Source organism: Coffea eugenioides, chromosome 2 (assembly GCF_003713205.1).
Source record: "Coffea eugenioides isolate CCC68of chromosome 2, Ceug_1.0, whole genome shotgun sequence".
Classification (NCBI taxonomy): Eukaryota; Viridiplantae; Streptophyta; class Magnoliopsida; order Gentianales; family Rubiaceae; genus Coffea; species Coffea eugenioides.
The window spans coordinates 74,926,824-74,945,161 of NC_040036.1; the positions used below are offsets into that span (position 1 = coordinate 74,926,824).

The following is an 18,338-nucleotide window of genomic DNA, read 5'->3' on the forward strand; positions in this document are numbered from 1 at the left end:
ACTTTTGCCACTTAACTATTTTTAGTTAAAATCACCCACTTAACGCACAAAATTGTTTTATAAATAACCATTCGTTTTGGTTTTGCCATTAGATATCATGCATTTCCATTAGCTCGGAGGATGCGTATGGAATTTTATGTGGATGGTAACTATACACTTTGCTTAAGCACAGGCTAGAGATTGTATCTGCACGTTTGTTCATATTCAACTGTTGAAGCAGACAATTGAGCCTAGCTGAAAAGTAAATTGTATCCAACAAATGAAAAAGCAAGTTGCAAGATTACCAGAGTCAGATTTCAACATTTAATCTATAGCCAAGACAGCATGAAAAATTGAAAATCATCTCTACATCGTTACTAACGCAGCAGACCAACAGATTTCAGCACAAAAAGGGAGAATAAGTCACTTGTACGCAAAAACATAACAAGCAAATTTCTGCAGCTTTTAACCAACTTTGTGATTCTGGTACCACAAACCTAATAGCATTACAAGATTTACAAGACAACTTGATGATAATTCTAGACAAATGTCAACCCGCATTCTGGTGGGGCATGACAATTTCAGTAAACCAACACCAAGGCATATGTAGGCTTTCTTGCATATTACAACTCCAGCCTTGAAGATCTGCATCTTGGTCCTTCTATGAGGGGGGATCAAATTGCTTCAAGAAACTCCCAAAAGCTGCACTCCAAATGGACACCGTACCAAAATGACTTACATTGATCCATGCAGCCAGGCGGTTGTAGAGTGCAAAAACAATCTCTAAAGAGAACATTAATAAGGAACCTATCAAAGCTATACCAAATAAAGTAATTAAGCGAAATTTCAGCATCGCATCTTTCCAGTCTACAGATGCCAGCATCAAATTGGATTATATACATCCCATCCACTTAAACTGGGTAAACCTAACAGAACTATGCAAACACTGTATTCCTAAATTCCAGCAGAAGACAACAACCAGAGGTGGTCAAATCAAACAAGCAGCCGCAGTCTGCATCTTCTCATGTATTGCCTTGTAGCAACCGAGGCTGCACAGTGGCAACTTTGACTTTGAGTCTCGGTACTTGTATGCATTTGTACAAGAAGGGCCAGCACAGTTTTCACGTGGAGGAGGATAACTGACGGCAAAGAACAAAGGCTGAGTCAGAGACAAAAGAGGGTGAGAATAGCAGAAGTACATATTTGTAGTGCCACGGAGACTCCTGAAGATCTGTTGGCGTGCAATTAAAAGTGCACAGGATTGAAAAAGTGGCATATTACCTACAAGGCTTGGATTCAAGAATTCTTGGGAGGCCTATCTCATCAGGGAACGTCACAGTAGTCCCGGACGGGCCAATCACCCATCTAACTGCATTTGATGCAAGAACGTTGTTTGCAGCCCTCTCCTGCATCACATCAGAGACCTATAATTTAGAATGAATCCAAAAAGACACATAGATAGCTTCTTCACGTGGATCATTTGCGTTGTCACCTGAGCCAGCTCATCTTGTCGCTTCTTCATTTTATCCTCTTGCTTCTTCCTACTGGAATCTTGGCCTAGGATTTTTCTGATCGCCTCAGCCTGTAAAAGCATCAACCCTTGAAGTCATATCTTTTACAATACATAACGTAATTTGACTGGAATATCAACCTAAATAACTGGCATAAAAGTCTGTTGTAGGAAGCACAACCTCAGCCTCCCGAGCAGCCTTCTCCACTTGCATCCTACGTCTTTGAGCAGCCTCAGCTTTCTTCAGTTGTTGCTCCACCTCCGACAGTTTTTCCTTTTGCTCTGTCACTCAACCCAACATAAGTTATATTGTAAACATTCAATTAGAAAAGTTACAGATGCATTTGAACCAGGACAGAGTTCTACAACAGGAATGCTCACTTTTAGGTGGGGCAGGAGGTAATCCATTTGGGAACTCAATCAAACTTGCACCAGAAGGGGAAGAAGTGGATCTTGCACTTTTGAGTGCTCGTTGGCGGGTAGTGATAGCCATTTCCCTCTTAAAATCCCCTGACTCATCAATTAACTCGTTGCTGTGCTTTCTCTTTGGTTCAGGCTCATCATCAGAGAATGAGTCTTCATCTTCAAAATAGTCTGCATCTTCAGATGCTTTAACTGATCTGGACTTCCTACGCTCCTTGCCTAATGAAGAGCTGTTATGATATCTCAAATCTACATCATTACTGTAGATATCACCATAAGATAACCTAGATGCATTCTGTTGCTTCTTGCTCCCTACTTCATCTACATCTTCAAACTCTGTGCCGTGACTTGAACTAAGTCTCAGACGTCTGACCTTTTCAAGGTACCGAATCTCGTCATCACTATTATCTTCTCCATCATCAAAAACTTCACCTAATGAACGTTTCTTAGGAACTCGTTTGCTCTTACGAGAGGACTCAAGAGCACCAGATTGCCTAGTAGAGACACTTTGTCCAGGCATCTTTCCCAGTGAAATAACATGTTTCTTAACAGTAAAACCACTCTTAGAAAAATCCTTCCATGGAATGCCCTGCAATCCACTTCCTTTGTCCTTAGAAGTGCAGCGACCTGTGTTTTCATTATCCTGGAAAATGTAGGAAGAAGAAGCCCCTGTTAAGCTCTAATTCAACCCATCTTTCACAAATTAGAGCTAGAAAAATATGGCCCAAGGAGGGGGGGGGGGGGAAGGCATGGTTTGTATTGAGGCGGGAATGAACTGGTAAAGACCAAACCGCTGTGATGGTTGGACAAAATAAGGGTCTTTTATCAACTTAGCTATCTGTTAACTCACTTGGAAAAATAACATGCTATTATGCTAAACTTTTTTGGTCATTGATCCCGAATAAGGGATCATCTTTGATCCAGAGCCCAGAAGAAGAGAACAAACCTACTATAGATATCAAAAGGATTAGAAGTTTCAAATAGAACAAGCTCGGACTTTGGTAGCCTTACTTAGTGCAAACATTAAAGCACGGAGTTACCTGCGCAATCAGCTTAGGGTGCACAGGTGGGCCATCAGAAGAGAGAGAAGACTTGGTTGATGAAGACCCAGCAAATGATGAAGCCTCAGAAACGGTTTTAGTATGTAGTGTATGAGTAACACCACCAACCTTAAGCTTCACTTTCTTAAGTTTACTGATGCCTGCATCATTTGATTCTCCCAATCGTCCAACTTCATTACTCATTTTAGAGACAGTTTCGGCGTCACCAAGATTATCATACGATGCTCTGGAAACGCTTTGGTTTGTACTTTCTTTTCCCCCCGTAGCAGCAGCATGACTGAGATTTTCCTCACTTGATGGTTTGCTCATACTGTCTGATACAGGCGTTGATGACAGGGAAGAATTATCCCGGTAATCCAAACAAGATTGAGAATCATCTACTCTTCGGCGAGGCCGAATGCTCCTCTTTTTCCTTGCATTTCTGCCCGTATCATCAAATACAAAACTTCCAACGTTTTCCATAGTGGCACAGTCCACTTACTTCCAAGCCTCTGCTGCTGCAATTCATCAAGTAAGACATTGTCAAAGTCACGAAAATCTGTTATAGTGCAAGAAAAGGAGATCAAAGAAGAATTAAGCAGATCTCATTTCTAACATTCTCAATCTGCTTTAAAGTTGCCAAAAGGACACGACTACGAGATTAATATCTACACTAATGCAATTTCTGAGTAGAAACAAACAACCTTGTAAGCATATTAAATAATACTATGATAAGCTTTGTCCCGACTTACGCTAGTTGGTTAAAGTACTTCTTTTTTCCTCATAAAATATGCTACCAACTATCGTACGTCCTCCAACAGAGGTCGAGCTCCTTGACTAATATCAAAAGAAACCGTGAACTTTATGATGTAATCTTTGAAAAGCAAACAAGAAAACATAAAAGCGAATCTCACTGAAGTCCAGGAACAGGTAACATGGTATAATTGATTTTTAAAGAAACCCCACATAAAAACACTAGCTTGACATCAAGAAACTGGAAAAAGAAAAACGTATAAAAATGGGAAGAAAATTACAAGTTTCCTTCTGGAACTCAAGAGACAACATATGATAAGCATAAAAAAGCAGAAGATGAAAATTTTATTACCTTGAGTTATTTTCTTCCACAGATGACAGAACCCTCAAAATATGAGGTTGGAGAGGAGCTGAAAAGGGCAGAAATTTTGTGAAGGAAAGTCAAGAATTACAGGAGCCCAGTTGGAAAACAGTGACAAAGTTGGGAACTTTGGGGGAGTTGGGGCGAGGAGGAGGAGGAGGGGGAGGAGAGGAGGCCATCAATGAACCTGCTGGCCTGCTCCATCAACTTTCAACCATAGTTCCTCCCGAGTCCTTAGCCCCTCGTCCCTTATGGCCTATTGGGCCTATTCCGCAAGCTTCAAGTTTGTCTATATTTCTCCATAGCTGCTTTTCTTTTTTTCCAACAAACGTGTTAATCCATAGCTGCTTTTCATTCCCTCCATTTTTGGTCCACAGGAGGGAAAAATCTTCTCTCTTTTTTTTTTTTTTTTTTGATAAGGGATCAATTTTTAACTTGTACTTTATGCATAATAAATTCACAACCACAAGCTTGTAAGTTAGTAGTATTTGTTTCCTTTAAATTTTCTATGAAACCACCCCGTTTAGTACTTGTGGTTTTATTTCCACCTAAATGAAATATTTGGAAAGTTGTGTCAAGTATTTGGTCTAGATTTTCCTAGTTACAGAGGATTTAGCTATTTAAGTGAAATTAAAAAAAAGTTGGTCATACTTTAAAACACAAATGACATATTATTTATGTTATATTTTGAATTTATATATATAAACATTCAAAGAAAGAATGATAAATTGATTTGGGAGCAGAGAGTAGTTTTGCCTATTATAAACCTAATTTTTCTGTTCATAATATTCATAAAAATATATTATTTTTTGGAAAAAATATTCATTTTCATATTTTCAATCTTTTTTTACCTCAAATATATCATATCTTACAAAAAGTGTTATAATAATTTTTCTCCAAAAATTCTCTGAAAAATGCAATCCAAACAAGATCTAATTTTCTGTTTTAGCTAATATTTCAATTCTTCTACGGTCAACATGTCAAAGAAATAAGAGTTTTTCTTTTTTTTTTTTGGGTTTGGATGTCTCGTAAACATGTTTAAACCTCCATACTTTATTACTTCATCTTATTTCAATAACAAAAGACACTCACGACTTTTTCTTTAGAAAAAAACTAAAGATTAGAACATCTATGATATAAAGGAATTACTAACTTTAAAAACTACTTTTACAAGTTGTCATAAATTCTTTCATTGAATCAATTAACATATTTTTTCATGATATTAAAGGTGAGATATTTTCTTGATAATCAATCACTCTATTATTGAAATTACATGCTTTTCATATCAATTTTTTGTTAGAAGCTAACTACAATAAAGTACCTGACCACATCGATGTGAATACAGACTCCATCGATGAAAGTCAATTAAAACCGCCACAAATTGTGGCAAATTTGTGGGAGGCAGGGATTGAACCCCTGACCTCCAGCATCACGTTTAATGGTGATGACCACTGGACCAAATGGTCAGTGGCTTCCTTCTTGGCACCTCGTAACTCATTATTGTAACGGTCAATAAGTCAAATCTAATATAATTTGTATGGCTTACCGACCTCCTTATTATCTACCTAATAGCTTAAAAACCTAACATCCTAACATTCTTTAGAGTAACCTTTTTCCGCGTACAGAACTAAAGCTTAACACCACGTAGATTTTTTGTTTGTTGTATTAGAAACTTAATAAATAAAGCCATACTAAAATTCATTTATTAATGACCCAAAATCGACTTCTATGCAAGAAATCCAACATGGGGTATATGTTCGAATATCAGCTTTTCATGGCTTGTAAGTAACATGATATGAATCCTGTCGTTCAAACGAAATTCAAGAATAACAAATCCGGATCTTTAGTGACTGACACAAGTTTAATAGTTGAATAATTGCGAACTTTAAGAAGGTAACTGGAGCCACAATCAAAGATGATTACTTGATTGATAAGTCGAAACGAACGCTCAAGAAATTCGGAAGTATTGAAGGATGCTCGCAAGAGCTTTAGAGAGCTTCACGCTCATGCATAATAATTTTTCTGGAATATTTCGCGTGTTTCATTCAAAAGAAACAAGAGTTTTATAAGTCTTTTACACAGAGCAATCCTAACTAAATTTGGAAAATAAACCCGGCGTTATAAGAAGCGGATCCAAACATGTCTAATGCTGGTCCGTCTATTGCCTAATAATTAACTAAAATAACGACTAAATGTAACTAAATCATAAGCTGGAAAATTCGGCTTTCATTTCTCTCGTACGTTTATTCGTGACTCGAACTAGGTTAACGAAAGATGAACTCCCTTCGTTAATCTCTATGATCATGCTCGGCATTCCAATCGAATCTTGAACAGCTTGAACTGTCGGTTGGACGACTCTCGAAGTTTCTTGGCACCAGCGCGCGTCATTGGATCCGCTGGGGATGTTCACGGAATCGACTTGAGCATGTTAAGCATCTTGGACAGCTTGCACGACTTCATCATAACATCACTTTGCTTTGTATAAATTTTGCATGAAGCAATAAACAAAATGAGATGCAATTAACGAAAAATGGTGCCAAGCTCAATACACCTTATTGTTATTATTATTATTTTCTTTTTGTGTTAGTTTTTTGGACTAACATTCATGTAAACATACCTACTACCTAGCAGATTGCCAAATTGACACGAAACAAAGGATTCCTTTCTAGAAAAGAAGAAGAAAAGCATTGGCATAAGAAACAAAATCCTGTGGTTTGGTATAGTTGCAGACTGTAAAACGGTTTTAGCCTGTGGTTTAAATCACGGATATAGTTGCAGAACATAAAATGAATTAGTTGCATACCATAAAACGATATTATACCTGAAAGGGTTCGACTCGACTCGAACATGATTAGTAAAAGAATGTGGAATCCTGTTGTTTAGAAGAAAAAAAACAAAAAATCTATCAAATATATGATCGTCACAAGTATCATTTTTGGGCATTCCTGATTTTAGGCATTGTTTGATAATCCAATTTAGCACTTAAATTTAAAAAATTTAGCAAAAAATTGAATATTTGAATTAATTAAATGGCAATGAATTTTTAACCAAAACTTGCTTCAAAAATTTAAATTTATCACTTATTGTGATATATACTCAAGTGTATTAAATTTAATACTTAACAATTCAATAATTTAATGGATTCAAATTTCAGATTTCAGATTCATGCCTTGTTTGATAACCCAAATCAGTATTTAAACTTAATGGATTTCGATTTTAACATGTTCAGGCGTGTTTGACAACAAAAAATTGAACATCCGAATTAATTAAGTGGCACTAAATTTTTTAGACAAAACATGCGCATAAAAATAGGTGATAAACTATCCACTTATCAGGTAATGTGATATACACTAAAATGTATCAGATTTAGTATTTTACAATTCAATAACTTAATGGATTTATATTTCAGTGACACTGAATTTTTTAGGTAAAACTTGCTGCTAAAAATAAGTGATAAATTATTTACTTATCAGTTAATGTGATATACACTTAAAGGTATGAGATTTAATATTTAACAATTCAATAACTTAATGGATTCATATTTCAAATTTCAAATTTTAAATTATAGTTTTCAGATTTCAATTTTATTAAATGAACTGTCACACTTCAATTTTTAAATTTCAATTTTATCCAACGCATCTTACTTTAGCTTCATATTCACCTGCCATGTTGTATTTATCGTGTTTTAGGCTTAGAAACACTGCACCAAGAAATAGAACAAGAAGAAATAAAGAAAATTATGCTAGTACTCACAAAAAATGTACATGCCATTCCGTTCTTGACTCAACCCTCGTGCTATTTTGTATTTGTCTTGGTTTAGGCTTAGAAAAACTGCACCCAGGAATAGAACAACAAGAAATAAGGAAAAATTATGCTAGTACTCACAAAAAAAATGTACATACCATTCCGTTCTTGACTCAACCCTCGTGCTATTTTGTATTTGTCTTGGTTAGGCTTAGGAAAACTGCACCGAGAAATAGAACAAGAAGAAATAAAGAAAAATTATGCTAGTACTCACAAAAGATGTACATACCATTCCGTTCTTGACTCAAGCCTCAACCCCAATTCCCAAATCCTCAAAATCCCACCTCAGAAATCCCAATAATTTGCATCACTCTTGCAAAGTTTGTCTTTTTTGACGTGGGTTTGTCTTATTTATTTTTCTTGGCAGCAATTTTTTTTTTCGTTTGAATAATTGATGAGACATGGAAAATCCAAAAGAATTGAGGTCTGATGCTGATTTCAGCTTCGAGTTTTTCCCATTTGAAATGATAATTGAGATTCTCTCAAGATTGCCAGTCAAAGTCCTTGGCAGATTCACCACAGTCTCCAAATTATGGTACTCTCTCATCACAAGTTATATGTTCATTAATAAGCATCTCAAGGATTACTCCATCTCGCTGTCTAATAAGTCTTACAGCAGCGGCGACAGCAGCAGCAGCTCGGCTACCCCTTTTAGCTCTGTCTTGCTAATTCCTATTGTACTAAAGGAATTAGAGAGACATTCTTATTCTATGTTTTTTGATAGCACTTTTGATGATAATGGAAGTTTTGAAATTCCGATGTTGTATCATTGGCTTGAGATTTTGTACGTTGGGAATTCTTGCAATGGAATAATCTGTTTCACTGATCAGAAGGCATTTTTCGGTAGGAAAGTGTATTTGTACAATCCTGTAATTAGGAGAATGAAGCTTATATCCCATAATTGCTTTGCTGATATGATGTTTGATCGTAACAAAGTGTTTTGCAAACTGGGATTTGGGTTTTGTGAGTGTACTAATGACTATAAGGTTGTGCGGATCCATTATGTTAAGGACGAGGAGTCAAAAATGTTGGGGAATGTAGCACCTGAGGTGGAGGTTTATAGTTTGAATGCTGATAATTGGAGAAGGATTAAGGCAAATGTCGAGTGTATTGTCAATTATAGGTCGGTTTCTTGCAATGGATCTATTCATTGGTTGGCTCGAAAGAAGAATGGACGGATTTTTGATGCTATCATGTCCTTTGATATTGCTCATGAGTTGTTTTGTGAGACCGATTTGCCTGTTCAGTGCCACTCATTGAAGGATGGGACTTTATTGGTCTTCAAGGGGTTGCTTGCTATTTTCAAGGATGGCATTAGCATTAGAGAGTACGAAGGCTATAAATGCTACGAGTTATGGGTGATGAGGGAGTATAAGGTTGCCAAATCCTGGACTAAACTATTTGTTTTGGAGACAAAACGATCTGTTGTGAAGGCATTTGGATTTACAAAGAGTGGACAACTTGTGATGCAGATGCACGGTGATAGGTTAGCATCTTGGGAGCCTGAAGGAAACTGTCTGAAACATCTAGAGATTGATGGATTTCTACATCATGTGGATGCTTCTTTTGTGGAGAGTCTTGTTTTATATGAAGGTGGATGTTTTGCTTCAGCAGAAACAAAGTAAGATCTTAAGAACTTTTAGCTCATTTATCATTTGCTATCTCAGTTAAAGATCTGTAGCTTGTTGCTAGAGTGCTGGATGTTTTTCCTGTTTTCAGGATAAAGTGTTTTAGCATGCGTTGATCAATTATCTCTGTGCTAGGATGCATTAATGGTGCTAGAATGCGTTGCAGCTATAGATGCATCAGTCATATAATAAATAAAGCTTCTGCAATCCACCATAATCTCTTTCTGAGTTCTATACATCACTACCATGTTGGAATTATTTATGGAGTATCATTGCCTACACAATACGTTCCCCTAAACCATTAGACTAATTTGGTGTTCACCAATGTTATTTGTTCTGTTATCAATGCCATTAAAGGGGAAGAAGTGTTCAAATGCTGTCAGAGATAGGCTGCTGGTTAGTAGTATTTATTGTTATCCGGTCATGAAATACATGAGTAGTCTAGAAAAACATGGATCAATTGTATGACATATGCTGGAATTTATGGATTTCAGTATCTGAACGAAAAACTACCTTGCAGTTCATGCAATCGCATGGATGTCATTCTTTACATAGCCTTCTTGCCTTTCCAGCAACTAGCCATATGCAGTTTATAGGGTACTTTCTCATCTTGATAGCTGATTGAGGATCTCTTGGCAGTCAAGGTGAACAAGATTACTTTGTTAAGACCAGGATTTGGGTTTACTAACTGAAGAGATTGAAACTGGTAGATGAATGCATTGGATAGTGTCCTTCTATAGGATATTAAAGGAGAAGTAGGAATAAGAAAATTGAGAAGAGAGTACCTTACCCTTGCAAGAGATGAGAAAAATACACACAATAGCAAATCGTACAGTTTGGCTCTGATAACAGAATTTAATTATGTATATTTTGGATTCAAGTGCCTAAGAAACTAGTCCCTATTATATCAATTGTTTCTGGGATTAATCTAGAATTTCCGTGCCTTGAACAAAGTTTTACTTCAAATACTGTTTGACTCATCAGTGTCATCTATTTCTTCCTCAAACTGGAAATAGGTTTTAAGTGAGTAGGTATCCTAACCGTCTCCCATTCTTCCTGGAAATTGGTTTCTATCTCCCAAGAATATTAAGAACCTGTTCAATTGCATTTGTTCTGTCTTTGATAGATAGGGTAAACTTGCAATCCAGAAGACAAATGCAGAAATTTAACTGGTACGCAGTTGAAAAGCTTCTAGGGAAGGAGCAGAAACATTAATGGTATAGTCAAGATTAATGGCATTGTTTATTGCTTATTGCCTATTTCAAGCTTGATTAATATAATAGGTTGACTTACTAAGGAATTGGCTCTCAGTTAATGCTAATTTTGAATTGGTATTAGGCTTCATATGTACGAAGTTGAATTTAGGTGAAATAATGTTTATACATTAAAAGTAGGAGATTTGGTTCTATGGAAAAGTTTCTTTTGAGAATTTATCAAAGAGGAGATTAATGTAGCACAAAAAAACTATAGATAACTATGAGGAGAATCAATAGATATTTTGCAGATGAGGAGAATCAATAGATATATTGCAGCACCTGTAGAATAAAGTCTTGCTTAGTATCTAAGTTGAGAACATACTTGGTACTCATCAACCTTCTTGCTTTGCCATCTGAATATCAAATACTCTTATTTGGTCCTGCTTTGGTGTTTCTGCCTCTGAATAAGATGTCTAGAATCAGTTCACCACATGAATTTAGTATGCAGCTGCTTTTGCTGTCCAAATAAGTTTTCAGAAATGAAATAGAATTTTTGTTTTTGAGAAGAAGAGCGATCAGCATTGGTGATTTAACTGTTGTGATTTTTGACTGGACTGTTTGTTGAGAGTTGAGTACACGTTGATGCATCAATTACCAACATGCAGATGCTATACTCCATGAATTCTGGTCCTTCAATGGGGATATTTCTTGACTCTGTTTGTGTCTGACTTTGGTTAAAAACGTGGGATACATCAAATATTTAACTTGGCCCATTTGGTAATGTTCATGTTTTTTTGTTTTTGTTCTTTTCTAAGAACAGAACAAAATACTTATTCTGTTTTTATTTATTTATTTATTTTTGCAAAAACTGAACATAAACACGTTTGGTTTACAAAATTGTTTAAAAAATGAAAAAAATCAAACATGTTTGGTTAGAGATGTTTCAGATGAAATTTTGATGCCTGGCTGCCAAAGTCAAGTAGGATTTATCTAATACTTTGGCAAAATGGATCCCTCTGAAGAGTTTATCACACTCTACAAGACTTTAAACAACTTTCATGGTTCCATCCTAAATTTCCATCAAAAAAGAAAACACTAAATGTGTGAGAGATAGAGAGAGTAAACAAGTGTTAAAAACAGAGACGAAATTTCAACTTTAACGCAATGCAGTGGAAGAACTTCTTGGAATCAGCATCAAATCTGAAAGCCTCATAAGATATCTTATATCCAGAATATGATTTAACATGTTATTTTGCAATCAAATGATAACCTTTACCAAATCCTGCAATAACACATGCATATGACGGACATGCTAATATAATCACCGAATTTGTTAAACATGCATAACATTAATTAATAACTAAATATTAAATAATCAGAATATTTCCACCAAAGTATTAAGGCTATTTTCTTTATCTTTCTGTCTCGTATTTTTTCTGTTTACATACAATACTTAGAAGAGCTGGAGGGTGGGGGCAAATCACCAAGAACAATCGCTGGAAAAACACAAAGATAGAGCAACTAGAAACAATGTTAATTGTACTTAAACCAGAACAATAAGCTTGGGGTACATTTTCAGGTTTAACTTGGCTTCTTGCTTATGCCCGGATCCCACTCTCTTCAGCTATGATTTAAATGCATCGTGTTAATAAATAATCAAACAAAAATACCAACAATAGAAGATGGAAAATCTTACTTGAAATTCCCTGTTTCCTGTCGAAATAATTAACTCTACAACACCCACAGAATATTTTTGGGTTGTAAAAATCTATTGGTTTGCAAACAAGAAAAAAAAAATTAAAAGGGCAAGTTTAGGTAGAGTTAAAGGGACAAACATTTATGAGGAAAGAAGAAATCAGAAGGGATCATTCTAGGGCTTTAATTCTGGAGAAAAAAGAAAAGAAACCAGAAGCAGATGACAAAGAGATCCATGATCTAAAGTGGGGAGGGCCGCGGGAAGGGTGCAGAGGAAGAGTAGGAGGAGAGGAGATCACCAATTTTAGAATTTAGGGAGGGAGAAAGGAGTGAGGGTTTGAGAAAGTTACCTTGAACAGCTGAACTGAAGTCTCAGAGCAGGAGATACAGAGTGCGACAATGAAAAATTGCTATAAAGAGAAATAAAAGGGCTCGTGTCCTAAATGTTGCTTGTCGAACAACTAGAAACATCTTTTTTGGTGTATCTAAAACAGGGCCCCTCTTTTGAACCATTTCATATTTGGCAAAAACAGAAACAACCGTAACAAAAATTGTTTTTTGTTTTCGTCTGTTGAATTCTCTGAACAAAAACAAAAAAACACCAAACAAAAACATTACCAAACGGCCCCTTCTGAAAGTAAATCTTCGTCGTGTTGGAGAATTTTGATAAGACAATTGTCAGAAAGAAGTTATTTTTGTTGGTGCAAAAGTTAAAGTATATTCTGTTAGTAAATTCAGAAGCAATCAAAAGACAGCTGCATTTTTAAGAGTTTTTAGAAAAATGCTATTGTATAACTTTCTTGAAGAGTAGAGCATGATATATAGGTTGTTGGAGAGGGTGGTGGGAAAAATTTTGCAAGAAAATTTTTGAGAAACTGCTTTCCAACTGAACAACTTCTGGGACTTTCATATGCTCACTGAATTGAATAGTAATCTGTTTGCTTGTGGTAACTGCTAACTGTTGTTATTGGGTGATCCAGAGTAGTGAGAATCATTAGCTGCTTAGTCTTATTTGCGGCATTTCTTACATTTGGCTGCTTTAGAATGTATTAATCACTATTCCAGGTCTAGGCTTTAAAGATCTTCTTTTCAAACAAGTTAGAATCTGGGGGTAGAAGCTCTGGGAGAGCATTTTGCAAACCCTCTAATATTCCGGTATCACCAACATTAGGCACGAGAGGAAAGAAGGAAGCTTCGGGAGAGCTTCTAATTACTCGATTCTACCCGAGGCAGGGAAAGATGATTTGGGAAAGCATCTGACCTGACTTGGCAGTGAGACCGTCGGCTTCCCCTCCTCTCCTTTGCCTCTTCGGCTTCGGCTTGGAGTGCAGATAATAACCAGCTAGCTTACTGTACCTAAGGGGGGGAAAGGATGAACAATTTGGATCCATGTTACCAGCCTGGCAGGCTTCTAAAGCACTGCCAGTAGCCAAAATATACACATTAACGAACCCCATCTTGCAACAAATAAGAAAACTACCTTCAAAGTTGTCCTTCATTTTCTTTTTTAGCTATGAAATCTAGTGTTTCTATACCAGCCTGGTAGGCTTCTAAAGCACTGCCAGTAACCAAAATATACACATTTAACGAACCCCATCTTGCAAAAAATAAGAAAACTACCTTCAAAGTTGTCCTCATTTTCTATTTTAGCTATGAAATCCAGCGTTTCTACATTCTGAGAAGATTTTCTTTTCCTGGGCAACAAATTTTAAGTCTCATTGCATTTTAATTTGGCTGGTTTTCTTGGTTGTCTGTTCTTTTTTTTTTTTTTTTTTAACTTAATGGTCCATGATCTCTGGAATGATTTGTTTTAGTTAGAAAATCAGAAGATTATATTGACTGTTAATTAGATGAGAGTTTCTTTAAAACTAACTTGATGACATCCATGGAAACAACTTTTCAATCCTTCAAAGGTTTCAAGTTCCATGACAATTACTGGAGATGACAAATTACTAGATTAGCTTGCACAGGTGTAAAATTTCCGCTTTTTCTATTGTTTTACATCCTTCAGAGAAATTATTGAGTGTTGTAACTTTCCATTTACTGCAAATACGAGCGATTGATATATTAAACACAGCTGATAACGGAATTTGATGATTGTCAGAGTAGAGTGGTAAGTTGACAGATTGTTTAGTTTCCTGTCAGTATTTCATGAAAGATTTTAATTTGTTTGATGTTGTCATTTGTTTAGGTTGAACTTTATGACTGGCAAATTGGCTTTCCAATTTAGTGTTCCAGTGATGTGTAGTTTCATCACCATTAACTAGAGAAAGGGAAAAAAAAAACAGTTAATCAATTTTTTCCTCATTCTTTACCTGTCTGGAGGTTCATTTAATTTTTTAATGCTTCAACAGATTTTGTCCTGTTTTGGTACATGGTATTGGTGAAAGTTGCACTTAAGAAGATAAAGGCTGTATGATTGTCTTATATTCTCTTCCACAAAGTTGCAAGTTGAACTATTATCTTATAGACAAAATAGAACTTTAGCAAACAGATCTCTTACTGATTTTTTGTGTCATAGTTGATATTCTTGGTTCTTCATACTAATGCTGATACTTTAATGGCCAGCACAATAGTAGCAGAAACTAGCCAAAGTATGAGGATCATGGATTCTCGGGAATTGCTCTCAAGCATGGATACTCTTAAAGTTCCAATTCATGGTGACGAAGTAGCGGTGAGGGTAGCAGCTGATGTTGCTTCGCTGGAATGTGGTATAAGTGAACTTAAAAGTCTGTGTTGGAGACGCCCAGCCTTAGTGTGTATCATGGCTAAGCCACGGGATTCACCTTCTACTGTGCAACTTTGTGTAGAGAATTATTGCTTGCTTATTAAGCAAGATGATCTGGGTTATGTTCCTGAATCACTAAGAGATTTTTTGGCTAATCCAGAAATATGTTTTGTAAATGTTGGTCCTGACAGATTGTATCTCGGGCCATTCTTCCTGGAAAGAAATGGGATTGAGTTCAGTCATTTAGTTTACAGGGTTCTAAGGAAGCATTATTTTAGCAGATGGGGGTTGAAGCCTCTTGCAGATGAAGTTGGAGTTGTTCTTGAAGAATATCCTGCTAGGTTTGGCCTAGACTGCAGGACTGAAGCTTTCTCTGCTGAGGATGTCAAGTGGGCCATTTATCATGTCTATGCATCTTTTAGGATCAGTAGTAAACTCTTTGGTTCACTTTAAACTTCCTTTTTCTTTTATTTTAGTAAGCTATTTCTTCTTTTACAATTTTCGTAATTTTTCAAACAGTTGTAAAACTGTTAAACCTACCATTTTTCTTCCCTCCCTCTCTGTTTGTTTCGACCGCAATGTATCATGTATTTGTAACGGTTCACAACATGGCATCCGCTTGGACGACTTGAACCTCCCTTCTCCATAGTGGTGGTGCATGTTTACTTATTTGTTGCTAAATAGTCTGTACTTCAGGAATGCAGTAGCAGTAACTTTGGTGCCTAGCAAGTCAGTTAGATATTCTTATGTGTTATTGTGTAACACTTATCACAAAGGGCTGACTCTATGTAGCATTTAGCTATGCAGAACATTAAGATCTAGGAATTTGCAACAGGTTTGATCCATTTTCTAGTCCACACTCTGGCACTCCACGACTCAGTTTCCTGGATGTGGTCTATACTTGCTTATGTAAAACGTCCAGAGGGAAAGAGATTTGGTAGAGTAGCCATGACAAATGAATTTCCTTTTGCTATGCAACAAAGATCTTTTGAGTTTTCTAGGTAGCTAAGAGGTACAAGCCACGCAGAAGTTTGCAGAACCTCAGTTTCCAGGATGCATGACAAAGATGAAAGATGAAATCACCACCCCCTTCTGTTAAGTGGAATGCTGTTTGAGCTTAACCTGAATACTTGGCCACAACTTTAGTTCTGGACTGTAAGTACAATCTCCCATAAGCATGCTTTTTCGAGTTTTTATTATCTCTACAAAGTGCAGAACAGCTATGTATTGAATTGGCTTTCATCATCTCTGATTACATTAGTGAAAGGGCCAAAAAAACATAGAAAGAAATGTTCTGAGGATTCCACAATAGAGTTGTTTGTCATCTTACATTACCTTTCAAGGTACAACAGTTTTCCTGTTGTGAGTTTCTACATTGTGATAGAATTCGCCGTTAATCCCAAGGTCTTTAAACTGTTGATCTCTAGTATCCCATGAAACTACCGTATCAGTTATCCATCTGAAGAAGAATAAGTTTGCCATCCTGTGTAAACCCCAATACCTTCTTTGTCTCAACAATAAACTGTTTAGTCCATGACTTGGTAACATTATACTCCTCCATCACCCATATCTCATAATAGCATTTCATCTCTTCTTGTTCTCTTCCATTAGGAGGGAGATTCCACGAACAGAACAGCGCAAGTAACTCCTCGAATACCAACAGAACCCCATCCGACAAAGGTGAACGTTCAGCAGGCAGAACTATTGCTGAGAACACCTCATTACTGACATGAAATGCCATGATTGCGTCCCAAACCTCATCATCCCTTCTGCTTGCCAGCCAATTTATTGCTCCATCGCACGTCACAGGCCGATGATGAGCATAATCAGCTATACAAGGAACACCTGCCTGGATTGTTCTCCATGAATCAGTGATTAAACTATAAACTTCAACTTCGCAAGCCACTTTGCCCAACATGGTTGCCTTGTTATAGGGGTAATGTAACCAATCCTCACAATCTTATGCTGATCAGTCCATCGACAATATCCTAATACAAGGCTGAAAAACACTTCTGCGTGGCCAAAAAACACATCTCTTGGGAATGCGAGAGAGAAGATAGTTTGGAAACGGTTGGTTGCTGCAGGATTATACAAGAAGAGTTTGGTTCCTAAAATTCTTCTCATCCCAAAGGCTAAACACATTAGACCATGGCATGAACTGCCTATAGAAACAAGTTCATGTGCCTCAATACATCGTAAAGGAAAATGATATTTTCTATGTTCAAGAAACCTCTCGTCTCTAAGTACTACGCAAAATTGTTTGGATGGCTGATTACTACAAGTAAGACTTTTCTTTCTTTGGCCTGACAAGGATATTACTCGGAAATGAACTTGTATGCATGCGTATGATGATGAATCTTGGGCTGGTGATGAGTGAATGCCATCATTTGCAGACTAGTAAAAATCTTACAAGGTACTCTACTGGCAACCTCACAAGAATTTCGATCAGGATTTCAATCGGGATATGATTGCTGGTGTTGGTTTCTGGGCCATGTTGCCTTGGAATTTCCATGGTTCTGGTGCGTGTATTTGCTAGGAGTGTGTGAAACAATTCATTGCCCCGTAATGGTTTGAGAGAAATTGTTGTATTTGCACCTTTGGATAGGTCGAAAGAGTCAAGAGAGAGCGGCCATGCCTGTTCGCAGACGATGCACCATTATTCTGATGACCTGGTTTCCCAAAAGAGTTGTTTATGCATTTAACAGTAACAGTCATAGTAAAATAGTCATATTGCTTGTTCAGCGATGGGACAACTATTATGTCTGGTGGAAATGGGAGGTCATGGGTTCAACCCTTGTCTCCTATCTTACCACTTAATTCTGGCTTCCTCCGATGAAAAAATTCTGTCGACTCCACATTCCCTTAAATTAGGTTAGAGTAGGTTGTACAAATGTTATCGTTGCGATAAAAAAAAGAAAGAAAGATGGGACAACTATTAATTAATACTTTGTAAGATTTTGATATGTTTTACCGTTCAGTTAAAGGTAAGTCAAGAAGAGTTGATAGATTCACCCAGAAATAGAAAAATTAAATTAAAAAAAATTGTATTTTTTTTTCATATATGCCAAAATTAAAATGAATCATAGGTTAACAGGCTAAGAGTAGATAAGTTTTCCATGGAAAAAAAAAAAAAGAGAACTCGTACATCCTAAAATGAGAGGGAATCATAAGGCTTGCTTTAAACCAAGCATTTTGAGACATGTTAACCACACCATCCATAT

The 18,338-nt window shown here is 36.6% G+C and overlaps 2 protein-coding genes across 4 annotated transcripts; one reads left to right on the plus strand and one right to left on the minus strand.

The window, feature by feature from the left end:
- Positions 1–289: 289 nt before the first annotated feature.
- LOC113762824 (transcriptional regulator ATRX) lies at positions 290–4,080 on the minus strand. Of its 3 annotated transcripts, none has more exons than XM_027306441.1 (7): positions 4,058–4,080; positions 2,953–3,470; positions 1,871–2,555; positions 1,671–1,771; positions 1,472–1,561; positions 1,261–1,385; positions 290–1,118 (listed from the first exon to the last, which is right to left on the minus strand). In XM_027306441.1, exons 2-7 carry the CDS (start codon positions 3,433–3,435, stop codon positions 968–970), a joined length of 1,635 nt encoding a protein of 544 aa, XP_027162242.1. In that variant the 5' UTR covers positions 3,436–3,470; positions 4,058–4,080; the 3' UTR covers positions 290–967. The 3 variants fall into 3 exon arrangements, with proteins under 3 accessions (XP_027162242.1, XP_027162240.1, XP_027162241.1); XM_027306439.1 differs by having other exon boundaries at positions 290–1,138; XM_027306440.1 differs by lacking the exon at positions 4,058–4,080 and adding an exon at positions 3,705–3,910 and having other exon boundaries at positions 290–1,138.
- A 3,897-nt stretch (positions 4,081–7,977) lies between these two features.
- On the plus strand, positions 7,978–15,951 carry LOC113761838 (F-box/kelch-repeat protein At3g06240-like). Its single transcript, XM_027304991.1, has 2 exons — positions 7,978–9,491; positions 14,958–15,951. The coding sequence occupies exons 1-2, from the start codon at positions 8,272–8,274 to the stop codon at positions 15,568–15,570; spliced, it is 1,833 nt and encodes a 610-aa protein (XP_027160792.1). The 5' UTR covers positions 7,978–8,271; the 3' UTR covers positions 15,571–15,951.
- The last annotated feature ends 2,387 nt before the right edge of the window (positions 15,952–18,338 follow it).

Excerpts from the sequence above, each read along its gene's own strand:
- LOC113761838 (XM_027304991.1), top strand. The coding sequence starts at position 8,272 with ATGGAAAATCCAAAAGAATTGAGGTCTGATGCTGATTTCAGCTTCGAG. Across the intron at positions 9,492-14,957 it reads TTTGCTTCAGCAGAAACAAA|CACAATAGTAGCAGAAACTA; the intron begins GTAAGATCTTAA and ends TTTAATGGCCAG.
- LOC113762824 (XM_027306439.1), bottom strand. The coding sequence starts at position 3,435 with ATGGAAAACGTTGGAAGTTTTGTATTTGATGATACGGGCAGAAATGCA. Across the intron at positions 1,562-1,670 it reads AGGCTGCTCGGGAGGCTGAG|GCTGAGGCGATCAGAAAAAT; the intron begins GTTGTGCTTCCT and ends ATGCTTTTACAG. Across the intron at positions 1,386-1,471 it reads GACAAGATGAGCTGGCTCAG|GAGAGGGCTGCAAACAACGT; the intron begins GTGACAACGCAA and ends GATGTGATGCAG.